The sequence below is a fragment of the Carassius carassius genome, chromosome 24, assembly GCF_963082965.1.
Source record: "Carassius carassius chromosome 24, fCarCar2.1, whole genome shotgun sequence".
NCBI classification, from domain to species: Eukaryota; Metazoa; Chordata; class Actinopteri; order Cypriniformes; family Cyprinidae; genus Carassius; species Carassius carassius.
The window spans coordinates 28,443,229-28,462,066 of NC_081778.1; the positions used below are offsets into that span (position 1 = coordinate 28,443,229).

The 18,838-nt window shown below is 35.4% G+C and overlaps 2 protein-coding genes across 9 annotated transcripts in view; both read left to right on the top strand.

The window, feature by feature from the left end:
- Positions 1 to 3,299: 3,299 nt before the first annotated feature.
- Positions 3,300 to 14,775, top strand: LOC132103379 (PHD finger protein 1-like). Of its 2 annotated transcripts, XR_009423364.1 has the most exons (16): positions 3,300 to 3,831; positions 4,216 to 4,294; positions 4,428 to 4,509; positions 5,444 to 5,530; positions 5,656 to 5,750; positions 6,143 to 6,291; positions 7,550 to 7,645; positions 7,734 to 7,802; positions 7,898 to 8,021; positions 9,027 to 9,094; positions 9,499 to 9,630; positions 10,633 to 10,711; positions 12,827 to 12,942; positions 13,045 to 13,128; positions 13,439 to 13,800; positions 13,914 to 14,775. XR_009423364.1 is itself a non-coding variant. In XM_059508443.1 (15 exons), exons 2-15 carry the CDS (start codon positions 4,217 to 4,219, stop codon positions 13,695 to 13,697), a joined length of 1,518 nt encoding a protein of 505 aa, XP_059364426.1. In that variant the 5' UTR covers positions 3,301 to 3,831; position 4,216; the 3' UTR covers positions 13,698 to 14,775. The 2 variants fall into 2 exon arrangements, 1 of the variants encoding a protein (XP_059364426.1); XM_059508443.1 differs by having other exon boundaries at positions 3,301 to 3,831; positions 13,439 to 14,775.
- Positions 14,776 to 17,912: 3,137 nt separating this feature from the next.
- Positions 17,913 to 18,838, top strand: part of LOC132103388 (ras/Rap GTPase-activating protein SynGAP-like) — a 138,271-nt gene continuing 137,345 nt past the window's right edge. For 3 of the 7 annotated variants that reach the window (XM_059508455.1, XM_059508460.1, XM_059508457.1), the window contains exon 1: positions 17,915 to 18,281. In XM_059508455.1, the coding sequence (XP_059364438.1) occupies positions 18,260 to 18,281 (22 nt within the window). In that variant the 5' untranslated portion in view covers positions 17,915 to 18,259. Of the gene's footprint in view, positions 18,282 to 18,838 lie in introns of all 7 variants that reach the window. The other 4 variants (XM_059508456.1, XM_059508463.1, XM_059508462.1 and 1 more) reach the window with 3 other exon arrangements.

Sequence of the window (18,838 nt, forward strand, 5' to 3'; positions counted from 1 at the left end):
TAGCGCCACCTATTGGCAACAGGAAGTGAAATATTTTACACTGCGACAAACTACTCCTAGAAATTTTATGACATCAATATTATTTTTGTGGTCAGTCTAATCTAAAGACCTGTGTGATGTTTAGTTGTGAAGATCTTGAGTTTTCGTTAAAAGGCGTGTCCATGGCGCCGTGACGAAGTTTGATGTGTCGCCATGGGAATAAAAGATGTTATAACTCAGGCATAAAATGTCCGATCTTGCCCAAACTTCACATGTGTGATAAGGGTCCTGGCCTGAACAGATCTGAAGGCCAATATTCCATTGGGTGTGGCAAAATGGCTCGATAGCGCCACCTATACACTTTCAACTGAGTGCATATACACTTTCAATGGAGTGCGCCTCAAGCTATGTTTCACGTACATGTACAAAAATCGGTACACACATGTAACACACCAATATCTACGAAAAAGTCTCTTGGTACGAAATCCGAATCCAAACAGGAAGTCAGTTATTTAGAATGTTCTCTGCAAAATTGGTGTTGTTTTTGGCATTTTCAGGGGTTGTACTTTAACGAACTCCTCCTAGAGATTTATTCAGATCAGCATCAAACTTGGTCAGTTAAATCTAAAGGCCTTTGCGATGTTAAATTGCGAAGATCTTGAGATTTCGTTAAAGGGAGTGTCCATGGCGGCCTGACAAATTTCGATGTTTCGCCATGAAAAAGGAAGTTGCTGTAACTCAGACATACAGTGTCCAATCTGCCCCAAACTTTGCATGTTAGATAAGACTTCTGCCCTTAACAGATCTACATGCCCATATTCAATTATAGTCATAGCGCCACCTGCTGGCAACAGGAAGTGACATATTTTACACTGAGATAAACTACTTCTAGAGATTTTTTGACATTAATGTATTTTTGTGGTCAGTCTAATCTAAAGGCCTGTGTAATGTTAAATTGTGGCAATCTTGAGTTTTTGTTAAAGGGCGTGTCCATGGCGCCATGACAAAATTTGATGTCTCACCACAGCAAGAGAAGTTGTTGTAACTCAGGCATAAAATGTTCGATCTTCCCCAGACTCCGCATGTTCGATAAGAGTCCTGGCCTGAACACATCTGAAGGCCAATTTTCCACTATAATGATAGGGCCACCTGCTGGCAACAGAAAGATTGGCACATATATGGAATAAACATTGATATATTCCACTTATATTTATGAGTTTAAATGCATATTTCTCACCGTTCACCTATTTACTAAAGCCACTCACTGCCGGTGAGCCCGGGTGCGAGGGCCCGTTCATCGCTGCTTGCAGCTTTAATTATTATTATTATTTTGTTGATAGCTGTTTCATGTATAATTGTGATCAATGTTTGCCTATTTATTTATTATATCATTTTTTATTATGTAATTATGGTTCTAGGATCTCATGTTAACTGAGTGACTACATGGAGTTTTGTATAAAAAAGCCTCACTCTTATACATGCAAATACATTTTAACCTAAAATCTTGTTTGGATATTAAGTCTCAGCTACAAACCCATTTATAAATATTAGCTTTATTTATGAACAGTATGTCAATAAGAAGTCCCATTTAGCTGTGTGGGTGTGTATATGTGTGTTGGTGTGTGTTTGTGAATGCTCACACATTGTCAAGGTTGTATTTTATTGCCTGGTGTTGTTTCACGGCCTGCATTTTAAGTGGCCAGTGGTGTTGAAGTTTCTGATGTAAATGATTTATGCTGTTGAATGGCTGGGCAGTTCCTAGCAGGGTGATTATTTAAAGCTAATCCTTGAGCGGAGAGTGCCAGCTGTGGACTCCTCCACTCCGACCTTGCAATATTTTTATGGCAGGACCTTGCAGGCAAGAAGACCTTTAACAACAAAAATAAGGACAATAAATAGCATGCTTACTGTGCCATGGAAAACAATAAGTTGCACCAAATAATTATCATACAATGATCTATTATCATTTATTACCAATCATAGCACACCACATATGGCATAAATTAGCAACCCAAAGGGGGGTTGGAAAAACTAGAATTGGGTTTAAGCAAAATAATGTTTTGTTTATCCAAACAATAAATGTCAAAAGGTATTAAATTATGTTTATATGTATAGGCTCATAATTTTCCATTTTAAAACAAAGCTATAGTATATGCACAAGAAGCCATATTGTGACCTTTTGTTTGTCAGGACACTTTCCATCTGTTATGTTATGAAATTAGAAGCTAAATGTGTTATTATGCAAGGGCTCTGCGTCTCTATTAGCTGGAATAATATGTCTGAGGGAGATTTCTGTGTTCATTAAAAGGTTGTTGTGGTGAATAAAAGCATAAAAGTAATGTGAGCTATGCATTCAATTTGTTGGAGTGGACTAATTAAACTAGTGGTTGGGTGCTTATGAATAATATATCCCCCTTGTCAAGCGGTTTGCTCTTTAAATGGCTTAGAAACATATTATATAAAATGTGTGTTGCCCACAACACTTTCAAGTTTGTGTGAAGAATCACTATGTTAGAAAGAATCTAAAATGCAGCCTTTGTTGAGAATAAAGCCAGTCTCTATTGCACATTGCATCTTTGTGTTTTGCGCCCTCTGCTGGACTATCCAAAAACTGCTTTACAAAAAGCACACCAGAGGCCATTTTGAACATTTCTGCACTATTGTCATCACAGTGTGTTATGATATATCAAGAATTTGGTTCGTTTTGATCTATCGCATCTATTTTTGTTACTATTAGGCCATGTGTTGTGACATTAAATAAGATTATATTACTTTTTGGTCTTCAACAGTAAAAGTGTAAGTAAAAATGTGTGTGTGTTATATAAAGATACAATAGTATAATATATAATGTGCAAATGTTTAATAATCATTTATTTATAGTATTATATTTTAATAATTTGACAGTGATAAATATAATATTATATATATATATATATATATATATATATATATATATATATATATATTTATATATATATATAGTGTTATATATTGTTATATTTTGTAGATATTGTGCACAATAAGTGTTTTCATGTTCATATTTTTCAACAAATATATATTTTTTTAAATACATAATATTAATGCTAAGTATTTCATCTAATAAAATGAATTGTGAATAAATATATAGTCTACACTCTATCTACACTCATACCGGTTAACATTGTGTTTTTTCTTCCGCAGGTTCAAACTTTTTCAAAGAAAATCTATTTTCCTGTTTGTTTTACGCGGGATACGGCGCGTAACACCATTGCCAGCTTTTTGCCGGCACCCAAGGGCATTTCCAAACTTTCTCCAAAAAGTCCACGGCGCAGCTCTGCTGGACTAATTACAGCCCAAACTTTCCCTAATGAGCCGCCGTGAGTGCGCGGCACTGGCCGAGCGCCTGTGGGGTCGAGCGCAGGTGGTCGTGGCGGCATTCAATCCAGTGGGATGTCGGTCAGTCATACAGATGTGAAGGTGTTCTCCGGATCTCCCCCCCTCTCCATCTCCCTGTGTTTTATGTCTGCGTCACAACAAGTCGAAGGAGAGCGAGGCAGAGATGATGATGGCGTCTCTCTCGGGCTGATTCTTTTGCCGCTTTCCCGACTAACACGCCTGATAGCAAAAACCGAGAGACAGAAGGAGGTTGAGAACATGAAGCAGAAGACAGACAGTAAGAGAGACGGACGGACAGACGGTTGCGCACTGACGGCTTGAGTGACGCGCGTTTGATCCGCCGCGACTCTCCAAACGCGCCGATTATTCGGGACAGTGATTGAGACGCAGAACAACACCGGGCGTCAGGCATTTCATGTGAGACTGACATCTTATCCCCGTCTCTGTGACCCCAGCAGAGCAGAACACTTAACACAGGTACATCCCGTCCACGTATGGTCTGTCATGCGTGTTAATTGATATGTGCGTGCGCGTGCCATCATGTGTGTCAGCTCTTATGAGTTAGGTGCATTGATTAGGGCACATCTGGCCATGCGATTTGCATGCAATCAACTGCGCGCTCTTTCATGCATTGTTGTGTCATCTGCATATAACATGGTCCGTTGCATATGGCAGCCAGTGTTTTTGATCATGTGTGGCACTGCAATGTGCATTGACTCTTCATCATTTATCCTACTGTACTGTATACTATCGCTATGCACAGAGTTTAACCCTTTAGGTGGCTGCTGTTTGCTGCTGGTGTGGAAACACATTTTAATGCCCCTGGATCTTTTTTGGACTTCTCTTTCCCGCGCTCTTCAGGATGGGGGGAGTTAGTGAAGGAGAGGATGTTTTAGCCAGGTGGAGCGATGGACTTCTGTACCTTGGCAATGTCAGACGAGTAAGTTTGCTGTTTGCCTAAGTTAGTTTGGAAGAGAGAAAAGGACACTAGCAGAGAGACAGAAAGAGCAACTTTGAAACTTTGTGACTCGTATGTTGTGTGTTTGTGATGTATGACTGTATTTATTTGGCAGGTGGACAGCGTCAAGCAGTGCTGTTTGGTTAGATTTGAGGATAACTCTGAATTTTGGGTCCTCAGGAAAGACATCCACTCTTGTAAGTGAATAAACTTTAGATTCAAAATTAAAAAGTAAGTGAATACATCCAAAATAAATGTATAAGTAATAAATTTAGAAGAAAATGAAGCTTTTTTTAGGACTATTGTTTTGATTTTATATATATATATATATATATATATATATATATATATATATATATATATATAGTAATTTTCTCATATTTCTCAACAGTGATTCTCATTACTCATTACTTTTTAATTTATTTCCAAAAATAGGTAAATTTATTTAAATCGACCTAAACTAAAGATAACCACAAACACTGCCATATATATGTATAATTTATTTATTTTGCATCATTGTAATTAGAATATATATATATATATATATATATATATATTCTTTTAAATTTAATTTCTTACATTTTTCTTTTTGTTTTGGGTTACATGTGACCCAGACATGTTCTAGACAGATTTTATTATATTAAACTCTAGAAACTCTAGAATTAACACCAGAGTTATGCCATAAAGAATTATGAGCAATTCACAAAATATTAATAAAAAATACTAACTGAAGTTATTTATTGATTTATTTTAAGTTTGTAATTTACTACTTTGCCACTATAAATCTATTCTGAAAATATATTTGTTTGTGTCAATTGCGTCACTTATGTCTGCAAGGGAATTGCGATAATAAATACAAAATGAACAGTTTTTAAGCAGCTTGAATGTCTCAGGCTGGTTGGGATGTAAAAAAGGGCACTAAAATTGCATTTTAATGTATAATTGATCATTAGCTGAAAATGAAAATAAGAAACCATGTATTACATTAATGTATTTATTTTTTCTTTTGTGTTGATTTTTAGTCTAAAGTAAATGACAAAATAGAATGTTGACGTATACTACAGTAGATAATGAAACATCTAGTTGTTGTCTGTACTGAAAATGCTTACGTTTTTTGTTTCTTGTGCTCAGTCTCTTCAGGTGGAGAGGAGGTGTGCTGTATCTGTGATGCTCCGCCTCTTAAAGAGCCTCTCATAAACTGCCTCAAATGTCGCCATGGTAATATGACAAATGAAAATGAAACCGTTTTGATTTCTTCTATTTGTTGTACAGTTTTTTTAGTCTTTGTATCAAGTAATGTGTTACTCGCATTGCATGTATTTCTTAAACCATTGTTCCCTCAGGTTATCATCCAGAGTGCCACACGCCGCCCATTGAACCTGAAGTAGACCCCAACAGCTGGATATGCCGCCAATGTGTCTTCGCAGTCGCAACAAAGGTTGTACCTCGCCTAAACCCTGAAATGAATACTTAGAAACATGGACAACGTTGTCAATCAAGGTCTATTTCAAATAACACACAAGCTTTAATCCTGCTCTGAGATGTAAAGGGTATCCATGGCTTCCTGCACTTGACTGCGTGTTTATTGCATTGCAGCACTCTGCAGGTGATGGCGGTTGTAGAGCTAAATGGTCCTGTGCTTTAACACGTCTGTCAGCGCATTTGAAGATGAAATCATATTCGCCCCCCCCCTCCAGCAGAAAATATTAATGACTTCCTTCAGCGTGTCTTCTTCAAATTTAATCTTCAGATGAAATCGCTGTTAAATGTGCTTATGTGACAGGAGATCACATGAGATACATTAGAATGACGAGCTGTGTTCTGTCCTAGAGAGGGGGAGCGTTAAAAAGAGGACGTTTCGCACGGCTCATGCAGATCATGAAAGTGCGGCTGCCCTATCAGCTGTTATCTTTAGACTGGGACCCGCAGCACTTGACCAACCAGCAGCAGTGTTACTGCTATTGTGCTGGACCAGGAGAGTGAGTCCAACTTATATCATTCTCACATGACTATGATGATGTTTAGAATGGAATACTGATTTGGTCTTATATTTGGAAAAGTAGTGTGTGAAACAGTATGCAGTATGCAACATTTCAGTTCGAGTTATAGTTTGTTTCTTCATAAAAATAGATTTGGAGAAATTTAGCAAATGCATCACTTGCTCAGCAATGGATCCTCTGCAGTGAATGGGTGCCGTCAGAATGAGAGTCAGTAATCCACACCATTCCAGTCCATCAGTTAATATCTTGTGATTTGTGAAAATCTTCAAATCATCATTAAAAGGTTTTTAACTTTAAACCATTTATTTTTGGCAAAAATATCTGTCCCCTATCCATAATATTTTTCTCCAGTGAAAAAGTCTTCTGGTCTGAATAAAGAAAGAAACATCAAGCACAGATATACACATTAACAAGCAAAAACAGTCCAAAACTGTTCTGAACAAAAATGTCGGTGGTTTTTAATGTGAGAGAACAACAGGAGACTTTTTCACTGGAGAAAGCGTTATTATGGATTATGTTTAAGTTTAAAGTTAAAAAACCTTAATGATGGATTTGTTTCTTACAAACACGGATCTGTTCACTTTACAAGACATTAATTGATGGACGGGACTTGTGTGGATTGCTTGTGGATTACTGTGATGTTTTTATCAGCTGTTTAGACTCTCATTCTGACGGCACCCATTTACTGCAGAGGATCCATTAGTGAGCAAGTTATATAATGCTACATTTCTCCAGACTCCTCTATGATGGCCTCAGGGTGAATACATTTTCAGCAAATTTCAATTTTTAGGTCAACTATTCCTTAAATATTTTGAACTCATTTTTATTTTCATATTTTTCATTTTATTGTAGTATTATATTTTCCATTTTAATTTCAAATTAAATTTTTATAATTTTGTTGAATGTTTTGTCACTCTTATTTCTGTGTGTGTTTGTATGTTTTAACATGTCTTGATCGTTCTTTAATGATTTTTATTTCAGTTATAGTTTTATTTAGTTATAGTTTTTTTAATCGATAGTTCAATTTTAATAGTTTTAGTTCATTGTAATGACATCCGGACATTTGAAGTGTGTTTTAGGAGTTTAAATATTTTCTGGGTGCACTGTACTGTATTTGCAGGAAATCTATTTAATAAATTCTTTAAAAGGAAATTGCCCAACCAACAATTGTAACATTTATTACTTCGTTTTAGTTTTAGAGTGATGTGTCTAAACTGAAGCGTGTTGTTTCTGTCAGGTGGAATCTGAAGATGTTGCAGTGTGGGAGTTGTGGGCAGTGGTTTCATGAAGCTTGCACTCAGTGCCTGACCAAACCTCTTCTCTATGGAGACCGGTGAGGCTGATGCCGTTGTTAAGCACATGCTGTTGCTAAGCTAATTCTGTCTAAACATTTTCAACCATGTCTCTACTTCACCTTTCAGTTTTTATCAGTTCCAGTGCTCAGTGTGCACAAATGGTCCAGAGACCGTCCAGAGGCTTCCAATGACCTGGTAAGAGCGCTGCTTCTGTTCTGTTTGAAGGACTGCAGAACTGATCTGAAAAGCTGAAAGTCGTTTCTGATGATCCTCATTCTGTTGGATTGCAGGGTAGATTTGGCCCATTTGGTGCTGTATCATCTCTCCCTGTGCTGCAAGAGGAAGTATTTTGATTTTGATCATGAAATCATGTCTTTTGCAAATGAAAATTGGGAATCGTTGCTTCTTGGCACGGTAGGAAAATATACTAGTCAATAGCACAGGCACAGCTCAATTTAAAGTCAACATGAAACACCAAATGCAACCCATTTTACTTTTGTTATCTGGCATATTTATCAATGAAAAAGGATATCTACCAGAAATTGGTTGTGTGTGTGTGTGTGTGTGTGTGTGTGTATATATATATATATATATTAGTATATGTATACATATTAGTATTGCTACTGTCAACTTAAACTTGACTTAAAAAAAAATCTTAAAAAAAAAACAAAATCAAAATCTGAATTATATAAAATTACTTAAAAATGTTTTTTTATTGTATGCATATATTTCTATGTATGCATGTATGTGTTTAGATTTTATATATATATAAAAATCAACTAAAATATTTTTATTCACTGAAATAAATATGACATAAAATAAAATATTAGATGGAAAATGTAAACTTAAGAAAATACTGAAACTGAAATAAAAATACATTTAAAATAAATCTAAATGTAAAAAAATAACAAACATGACAAAATCACAAAACAAAATGATGAAAACCTTTATAAGTTCAAATGAAAACTCAAATTATAACATAACAAAAAAAAAACTCATTCAAAATATCAATGATAATTATTTTATTGCACAGCAATAATTCACCCTTTTATCCAATAAACGTTTCTGTATAATAATGATGATTTTTATTCCTCCAGAAATGATAAATACCACCACCTGCTTCTGACTAACCATAGTAAGAAGAAAATCAATATATTGACTAATATTAAGCACTTCAATATACGTCGCTGTCTTTTCAGTAAGAAATACTTCAACACAGGACAGAAAACTGCACTGGCAGAGCTGTTTCATAAGGTTTTAAGGAAGTAAATAGGGTCACTCTTGATTTTTGTGTTGACTTGACTGTATCCTTGAGTGTAGTTTTGAATACTCGCTCTTGCAGTTTGTGGTCAATCTGTGCTCTTAACTTTCAAATGCATTTGTTACACGCTGCCTTTCATTCAACTCTTGGTCTCTCAGCTGTCAGATACACCGAGGCAAGACCGTAGCCAAAACCTGCTCAATGCTTTAAATTCCCACAAAGACAGGTGAGACATGGATTATGCTCTGAAAACTGCCGTTCTGCTTGATTTCCGTGTGGCAGCCCATAAGGATATATCACATATTTGCAATAATATCTGCAAAAACATTTCTGTAATTGCTTTACATTCTAAGTGACTCTGAGTGTGTGATTTCACTCTCTGCAAATAGTACTTTGATAGCTGAAGGTGGGTCTGTCTTTTCAAAAGAAATAATTTAAAGTCCATTTCAATTTTCTTTCTGTCAAGGTTTGTGGTTGATGCCGCTCATACGCTAGCACTTAAATAACTGAATCGGATGTTTTAGTTGGCAAGTGTTGAGAGACGCCCAGGAACAAATAAAAAAACTGTCATTGAGCGCTGAAGAACAGCAGCTGAATACCAATCCAATCTGATTTCGATCTGTTTTATAGGTTTGTTTCGGGGAAGGAAATAAAGAAGAAGAAGTGTCTCTTTGGTCTTCAAGTTCGGGCTCCTCCCCCTCTGTCATCAGACCAATCACCTTTTATCGCCGAACAGCCAATCAACATCACCCACAGGAGAAGGTCAGGGACAGGAGCATTAACATTAAATTCAATTTACAAACTATTTTCATTGTTTAATTGATGTATTTCTAAATAAAACAGTAAAAAGGGAATTATTGAGATTTTACTGGATCATGAAAAGTGGATGACACATACAGTACAAAAATTAACACTTGTTGATAAAATGAGAAGAGAGATTTATGACATAAGCGAAAAACAAAAAGTTTTAGCTAAAAGATTATGTAGACTTTAAAAAAAAATAATATGAATTAAAACATTGTTCCAAGAAATATGGAGAAGATTTATTTCACACTGACTTCATACAAGGCAGAAGTAACTTCAAAGAAATGAAAATTATTCTTATTAATGTTATTTACTGACCCTCATGACGTTCCAAATATGAAAAACACAAGCAGATTTTTAAAATAAACTTTAGGCAGTTTTTTTGATCATTTAATTGTTCATTGAGAGCATGTTTGCCAGGCTAAAAACAAATAAACAAAAAACAGTACACAAAACACCACTAGTATGAAACAGTATATATATACATTAGTATAGTTTTATTTACTTTAAAATGTAAAAAATACTTTTAATTGGATTTGATGTTGAAAACAATGTGCATAAATATAAATCATTATACAATATACATACATATACAATAAACAATATCTATCTATCTATCTTTCTATAATACTTGCTAAGTATATATATATATATATATATATATATATATATATATATATATATATATATATATATATATATAGTGGCCTTTTGATTTAAAGGGGTACAGCACCAGAAAAGCATTATTAATGCCTATACTTACAAAGATTCAGTTACATAAAAATCTCAGCATTTTGAGACTTTGTTTTTCTCATCCATCTTATTTTAAATGCAATTTGTTATTGTTTTGCGTTTGCTTTTTTGTACTTTTATTTAAAAAATGTATTAAAATTCATATTTTAAAAATCAAATACATTGAATTGGATTTGATGTTGAAGTCAGTTCTTGTCTTCTCTCCAGTCCCACATCACTGCCGTACCAGCGGAGAGCGGTGGGTCTGGAGGCCCGTAAATCAAAGCGCCGCGTCACTGAGACACAGGTCAGTGTGTCTGCCTTCAACAACAGCAATCAAAAGACCAAGCCCCCTCTGCATCAGTAATGAGACTCTCTCATCCATCACAGACTTCTAACATCACCTTTTGAGTTGTTTGTCTCCTCATATTCATTTGACTTATTTTTACAATATGCTACGCTGAGTCAACAAGGCCTGTCTACCCTTGCAAGTCAATGATTGCATGCAGCCATTTAGAGAAGGTTTTGCTATATTTAAAAATAGGGCTGTCGACGTTAATCACTAGGTTCTTTGGTGTCCTTTTGGAGTCTCCAAGGGTCCTTAAAAAAATTTATCTTGCAAAATTTATCTTGAAATAAACTTGTATTAAACCAGTTAAAAATTTACATTTATTGACAGCCCTAATTTAAGAAACTAAAGTCCCAAGTAGCTAAAGTCAAACTAAAGTCAAAGGTTCAGCATTCGTATAGCTTCTGGATATTAAAGGTCACAGCACCAGAAAAGCCTGTCAACATGAATAATGCCAACACCTCGAAATATATATATATATATAGACACACAAGCACACACACAAAATATTCTGTATATTCAATATTTACTTGTGCTGTAAGCATGTAAACAACTTTTCCAAAACTTTTCAAAGTATTTTACATTTTTTTTAATGTGTTTTTATCATGTCTTGTTCATAGTATTTATTTTATTTTATTATGTTTTTCCTTTTTTAGCGAGAAACTAATGAAATAAGACATGAGACAGAAAAGAGTGAAAAAAAACAAGAACAAACATATGCACCAAAAACAAGGACAAATATATGAATAATACATATAAAATACAATAGGATCCATAGCCTTTAAAAAAATAACATAATAATAATATTCATTTTAATCAAATTGATTGTTTCAGGGAGCAGAGAGAGTAAAAAAGGGAGATAGAGAGAGAGAGAGGGAAACAGCTTATGCTCTCAGAGACTTGTAAAAAAAAAAACAGAGAGAGAAAGAAAAAGATGTGCTTTGTTTTGTGACTTCCTCAACTGTAAGCCGCTTTGGATAAAAGCGTCTGCCAAATGATTAAATGTTTAGTACTGCACAGGTTTTCCTCATCCATTTTAAGTACAATTTTTCCTTTGTGTTATTGTTTTGCAATTATTTATATATTTTATTTTATTTTATTTTATTTTATTTTTATTTGTTGTGTTTTTATTTTCTACATCAATCTTAAATACAACATTTTACATTTGTTTTATTATTTTGCAATTGCTTTTTTAATTTAATCTTATTTTACTTGCTGCTGTTTCTTTTAGTGTGGTAAGCACATTTTTCATTTTTATACATTGCATCAAAGCTATTTATAATGGTGCTCTTCTCAAAGGAAAATTTTGTGTTTGTTTGTTTGTTTGTTTTTTGCATGCAAATTGCTGTAGTTATGACATTTACCTACCTGCCAAAACAACTAGCCCAACCTTTCGCAATTAATGTGATCGTTCATTACCATAACTTGCAAGTGGTAGGGAACTGCTGTGTCTAGTTTTGAGCTGCTGTGTCAAACTGCTATTGTCACTTGACTTTTGTATTAAAGCTGTGTGCCTCAGAATAATGCCGTCATTTAGATTCAGTGTGTGTGTAGCGGAGTGATTCCTTACACTGCTGTCACACACGACACCACTGCTTCTCTCCCACTGTGTGCTGTATTACACAGCCATGGATCCAAGACTATGGGCAGAAATCACCTAAAATAATTTGAAAGTCTAATTTTCCTTTGTGCTTTTCAACACTTATGAACAAGAAACCATTCTGTTGGGGAGGTGTCTAAATTTTTTAATCATTTTCAAGAGGCCACAGGCATACAGGCGCCATTAATAAATGCATTTCTGACATTTACTGAATTAGTTTTATTGAAGTCAGAAAAAACTTTGGGTTCTGATCAGATTTTTTTTAACAGTTTACAGTCTATTTTTTTGTAATTTGTTATTCACTGTATCTTTAGTACTATATGTTGTAAATTGAAAGTGCTATAATTTTTTAATGACCCTCATGTGACTTTATTTCTTCGATATACAAAAAGTTTTTTTTTAAGAATTTCATGGTGGTTATGCCCTTTAAGCTTATATTTTTATTGATATAACTGTTGATTATGTCTTTTTAGACGTGTCCACAAGGAGTTGCAACAAATGCCATTGACCTGGTGCCATGTTGCCACGGTTACGTTGATGGAACAAGCCTGTATGACCCTAGAAAACAAGAGCAAGAGATAAATTTGGGGTCTGTAGCCTGTTAAAATCAAATCTGAACTGCAATGAAATTCAATACATGAACCTTAATTGTATTTCATTTACTTAAAAAAAAAGTCTTTATGTATTACAGTTCACCTCCCAAGAGAATGTATGCGCTCTATCACCCTTCATACAGCGGATCTCAGGACCTGTCTAGAACTCTGCATCATTACAGGTCTGTGAATAAAGAATGCATTGAAATGCATCTATTAAATGCTGAAAATGAAAAATCTAAATTTGAATGCAAATATTTCAGAACAGAAAACTACTGAAGATTAACTGTAAATATTGCCTTCATTTTTGTTTTTTTCTCACACAAAGTTGCCACATGGCTTTAGACTTGGAATATAGTGTTCAAGTCCTATGGACTGCTTCTGTGGTACTTTCATTTGCAGTCTATGAACTGCATTGTTCATCATTTTGAATTTGGGAGAACTGTTCCTTCAGATTGAGTTCTTTTTGCATGTCTAATTTGTTGTCTTCAGTGCAGAGGACCCTTGTCAACTTCCAGCCCCTTGCCTTCCATTCTCTCTGTCCTCGGCTCACCCAACCGGACATCGCTATGAAAGCTGCCCGTCTCTCTTCCTGCACGACGTGCCACCCTACCCCAGTACAGTCGGCATGGGGGGGCCCACGCCGATGGGGTGGGGGGGAAGCGACTCCGTCAGGATCCTGGCCAAACGCATAACGGCGGAAGGAAAAGTCCAGTACCTCGTGGAATGGGGAAATGTGAGCGTGTACTGAGAACCTGTGTGCGACAGAGAAAGAGGAAAGGGCTAGAGACATCAAGATGCATCATTAGGGTTTGCATGGTTACGAGCAGAGGTGTGAAAGCATCAATGAGCAGGTGGGTGTTCTGAGGTCGGGAGGAGAAAACCACATCGAGCAAATCCAGGTTGAGCTACACAGCAGCTTCACTCTGAGATTACACTGTTAAATCTCTCACACTTTCTTTTACAGTGTCTCCTATATTTTGAATACTGTTAGAAAATGCCTTTAGAATGCCTTGAACTTTATTATCATGATTTGTATTGTATAAGCTATTCATCAGCATCACTTGTTGTTCATGTACACATAGCAGTCAGAAATTTCAGGAAAGCTTCATCATGCGGTCACATCAATAATTGTAATATTTTAATGATAGGGAAATAGTCATTAAAGAACTATTCCAGGTTTAGGCCAAGTTAAACTCAGTATACGCAATTATGGCATATTGTTAATTACTAAAAAAATATTTCTACTTCTTAAAAATGTGGGTTTCACTTTAAATGGAAGTAAAGGAGGCCAATCTGTTAATGTTTCAATGCTAGTAGTTTGCAGATTTATGTTCTACAAACTGACCCTGTTAATTCCATTGTAAATTCTTCAAAATAATCTTGATATTTGCAACTTTTTATTTATACATTTATTTGTTTATTTAAGAAAAGGAGGGATTAACATTATGCTACAAATGCCGTTGAACTTTTACAGAACCCTGGAATATTCCTTCAGTAGCAAGCAGGCTAGAAACTTTTCATGATGGGTGGCAAACAGAACATTCAGAATGCAGCTAATACCCATTTTCAAACATCACGACATCATTTTAAGTAATAATCAAAAATTATAATCGTTTCTCAGCATATGCTATTCAGAGGAGGAATTTAAATGAATTTCAGACTGTTCTAAAATCTCTGAACCATGTTAAAATCACTAACTTATGGAAGCCTATTTCTGACACATAAGAAAAAAAGTGCTTTGGTATTTCAAAGTTATGAAATCAAAAGTCAAATTGGAATTGTGACATAAAATGTCATATTTATGAGATGTAATTATTATGACATACTGTAATAATATGACATAAAATGTACAAATTATGATGACCTAGTCATAATTGACAAAAAGAATTACAAATTATGAGAATTTACAAATTATGAGATGTTCATAATTATGGCAAAAGTCATAGTTATCACATAAAAAGTCATATTTATAAGATTAAAAAATAAATAATAATACCTACAGTACCATGTCATAATTGGCAAAATTTTATGACAAAAGTCATAATGGCATTAAAAAAAAAGAGTCTAAATCTTTTATTTTCTTCATAATTTTGACTTTCTATGTAGTATTGCATGTTATATTTTTTTTGTTATAATTATGGCTTTTCCTTTTAAATGTGTTCTTTATGTCAGAGTTTTGACTTTTCATTTTATAAATGTGACTTAAAAATTTAAAAAATTCATCCTTGTATGTCCTAATTGATCTACCAAAGCATGATTTGTTTTTTCTTTCTGTTTGTGGATTTCCATAGTAACTCAAATAGCTTATTGCTCATTGTTTTTTTTTTTAAGTGCAGCATCAGAAATATGATTCAAGATGGCAGAAATTGAAAACATGAATCAGGTCCTTTACAGATTAGATGCAGGCCATTCTACCTGAATAAAATCAGGAGGCTGTTAGTCCTTATGTGAAGCTCGTTCCATCAGTGGATGATAATGAATGTATTGTGTGTGGTTTTTTTAATCCATGGTATGTACTTGTTAGGTCATAGATGGACTAATTTCACGTCAGGGTGACAAGTTTTAGCAGAAACTTTTTTTTTATAGTCAAATTTAATTTGATGTATTCTTTGACGTTTTTTTGTCAGATTATGTTTATATGTACTCTAGGTTAACACCTAAAATGTCAACAAACAATAAAAAGGTATCATGTTGTATTAAAGTTTCACTTGTCCATTTCTTTTAACCACAGATTTAAATGATTTTTTTATGTTGTCTTTTGTCTTTGACATTAATTTTCCTTTACATTTTTTTTTAAAGATTGTGTGTGTGTGTGTGTGTGTGTGTGTGTGAGACCACCAGGTGGCAGTCGTGTACGAGCATTAAACGCCCACCTATAACAGGTGAGAACTCTTATGACAGTACAGGAAATTTTTGTTGTAATGCTTCTGAGAGGTTAAAACGTGTCGTATTATGTTTTATAAGGACTGTCAGAAATACAATGACATTAGACAGCAGGATTGATGTAGTTTAGAGTTTACTCTGTCTGTGTTGAATGCCATTTTGGCTCCGGTTGCCTTGACAGCAGGCCTCACTTTATGGCTCTGTGGGAAATCTTGAGAGAAGTAAATGTGCATTACTGTAACGTGAGCTGTTCATATCATATCTGTACTGTTGTGTAAACTCGGAAATGTTGTTATTAGAATGTTCACATGATTGACCAAACCTTGTAGTGTTTTACAGTGGGGAACTAGTTATGGTGCTGCAGGGGGCGGGTCTAGATGAAAGATGGCGGGAAACTAGTCTGTGTTGGGCCTACAGACTGCAATTTCAGCAGTTTTATAAGATCATTATCACACTGTGCGACATGGATCTAATAAACTTGGGGATGACGTATGCAGACAATAGGATGATGATGACACTATGATGCAAGTTATTATTAAAGAATAAAACGTCATCAGCATTATGCTATAGTGGTAAACATAATGAGCAGGACAAATCAGTTTAACAGTTTTTACTTTTTATGTGTGCTGAAAAAAAAAGGATGCTGCAAAAGACGAAGGGAAAATAATTTGAGTTTAGAAGTTTTAGGTTTTAGCGCCATGTCAATTTGATCAACAGGTTATTTAATGTTGCAATTTCATTGGCTGGTCAGTAGATGCAGGTCGTAGCAGCAAACACACTTTGCGATGATCATGCTGAATTTCTGAAATTAAAGCTGGCTATCTTTGTTCCCAAGACCTTTTTGAACCTCTATGAACACATATAGGGAGAATTGCCCTAAAGTGGGACACTGCCTAATGTGGGACACTTAAGGTTTTGTGTTTGTAGCTCCAAAGCTGGGGACACATCCTGTTTTTTTTTTTTTTAATGGTATTAGTTGTGGATTTAATGTCTTGGTTACACATCACAATGTTTCAGAAATCTGAAATGAAAAAAATGTCCCACACTAGGGCAATTCACATAATCCTGGAATGAAACTACAACTCTAACCCTCTCAGCTTCCTGCTTTCCATATTTGGAAAATGCAAAATGATTGACAGGCAAGAGAGTGACTCTCCTGATTGGCTAAATGAAGTCTTTCCATTAAACAAATGCTTACAGCAGCAGTTTTTTTAGTTTTTTATATGCGACTGAATCTAAAATTTAAAAGGTAGCAATATATTTTCATGTAGATGATCCAATACTGTGAAAAATTATTAATTAACGTTTTCTAATCAATTTAATACATCACTGTTAGATGTATTGTTTATATATTGGCTATTTTTATTTATTAATTTATTTTTTCTAACCTTTTCCACATATCCCAGTTTGGCACATTTAAGATGTTTGAGTTGATTTAAATATGGGGGAAAAAATAAAATCTTATTTTTACATTTTCTGAGGAAATTTTAAGTGATTCATTCTTGTACTGTATAAAACCCACCGATTTGGTTGCATGTTGCTTTCTGGTTGTGTTCTTGGTGGTTGTTAGGGCATTGCTAGATGGTTGCTTGCTGACTCAAAAAGATTCCACTCCTCTCTGTAATATTCTGGCATCAGATATGGATCATCCCTCTTTCACTGAAAGTCTAGGACTTTTTCGAACATTTTTTTCAACAAAAAAACATCAGGCTGATCACCTTAAAGTAAATAAATATATTTTAAACAAGCTGCATATGCTTTATTCAAATCCCAATAAAGCCTATGAGCAATAGGCTAGTAATAGTGATACACCTACTTTTCCTTAGCCAAAAAAAAAAAAAATTATATTTGAGGTTAAATCCTGTAAGATTTCACATCGAGGTTCAAATGAACTGTCCACTCATTGTGTGACTTAAAAATCAACAGCGATGGCATCATAGAAATACACTCTGATGTAGCATACATCACAGTGATTACCATATCCGTATTCGGTGGTATTTAATAGTCATGTGACTCTATAGGGAAATTATATCAGGTTACATTAATAGACATACACACAGTGCATTTAGATCGATCTACACTGGTAAACGCGCGCGCTCCCTTCACCGCCCCCTTCTCTCTCTCTCTCTCTCTCTCTCTCTCTCTCTCTCTCTCTCTCTCCCTTCGTTTTCCTCTTTTTTATCACTCTTGTTTTTCGCGTGTGAGATATGTGATGTGATACACGGGCTGTAATCATTCTAATGGCCCTCGTCGACCATGGACGATGATTTTGTTTCGGTTTTTCCATTCGCATCACGGGAATATCGCTCCGGCGTCGACGCAGTCCATGAGCACTAGGGCTTTTTCGCTTCCTTTGACTCCTGAAGGATATTTTTGCATGTCAAGAGACTGAAGAGACCCGGAGAACACGTTCAATGCCGTTGGAACATGTCATATGTTCCCTTTCAAGGTAAGAGGACTGATGGATTTCTGCTGCATCCCCCGTGTTCCTCCCTCAGCGTCCTCCTGCGCTAGAGTACCACTGATGCTGCTGCTGCTGATGCTGATGCTCTCAGTGATGCAGGTGGAGGACTGCTGTCATTTTATCACTCCAAGTCAGTCACTTTCTGTGTGTCCGTGAGGGAAAGAGACCCTTCTGCCCCCGTTTTACAATCGGTTTAAGTACCTGTAAACCCTGCAGGGTCTCTAATGGAAGTCCACCCCACTGTATGATAGATCACTGGTTAGAGGAATTATCGCGAATTGTGTGTGAGATAAAGACGGCTCAGACGCTCACTTCGAGAAATATCCTTTCATTTGGATACTTTTTGTGTCTGTGCTCCGAGTTTTGTGAGGTAATTGACTGGGAGATGTCACTGCTTTAAAAAGGAATGAGCTTAAAGCCATTGGTTCCGTTTGCAACGGTGCCTCTGTGACTAAATCCGCAATAGAAGGCGCACTTCAACAGTCACTTAATCGTTTTTAAATAGAATATTGCTGTTTTATACACTTGAGTGAGGAGTACTG

What these genes read in the sequence shown, in the direction of transcription:
- LOC132103379 (XM_059508443.1), top strand. Translation starts at nt 4,217, where the DNA reads ATGGGGGGAGTTAGTGAAGGAGAGGATGTTTTAGCCAGGTGGAGCGAT. An exon ending in CCTCTTCTCTATGGAGACCG is followed by an intron (nt 7,646 to 7,733) that starts GTGAGGCTGATG and finishes TTCACCTTTCAG; the next exon opens with TTTTTATCAGTTCCAGTGCT. An exon ending in AACATCACCCACAGGAGAAG is followed by an intron (nt 9,631 to 10,632) that starts GTCAGGGACAGG and finishes TCTTCTCTCCAG; the next exon opens with TCCCACATCACTGCCGTACC.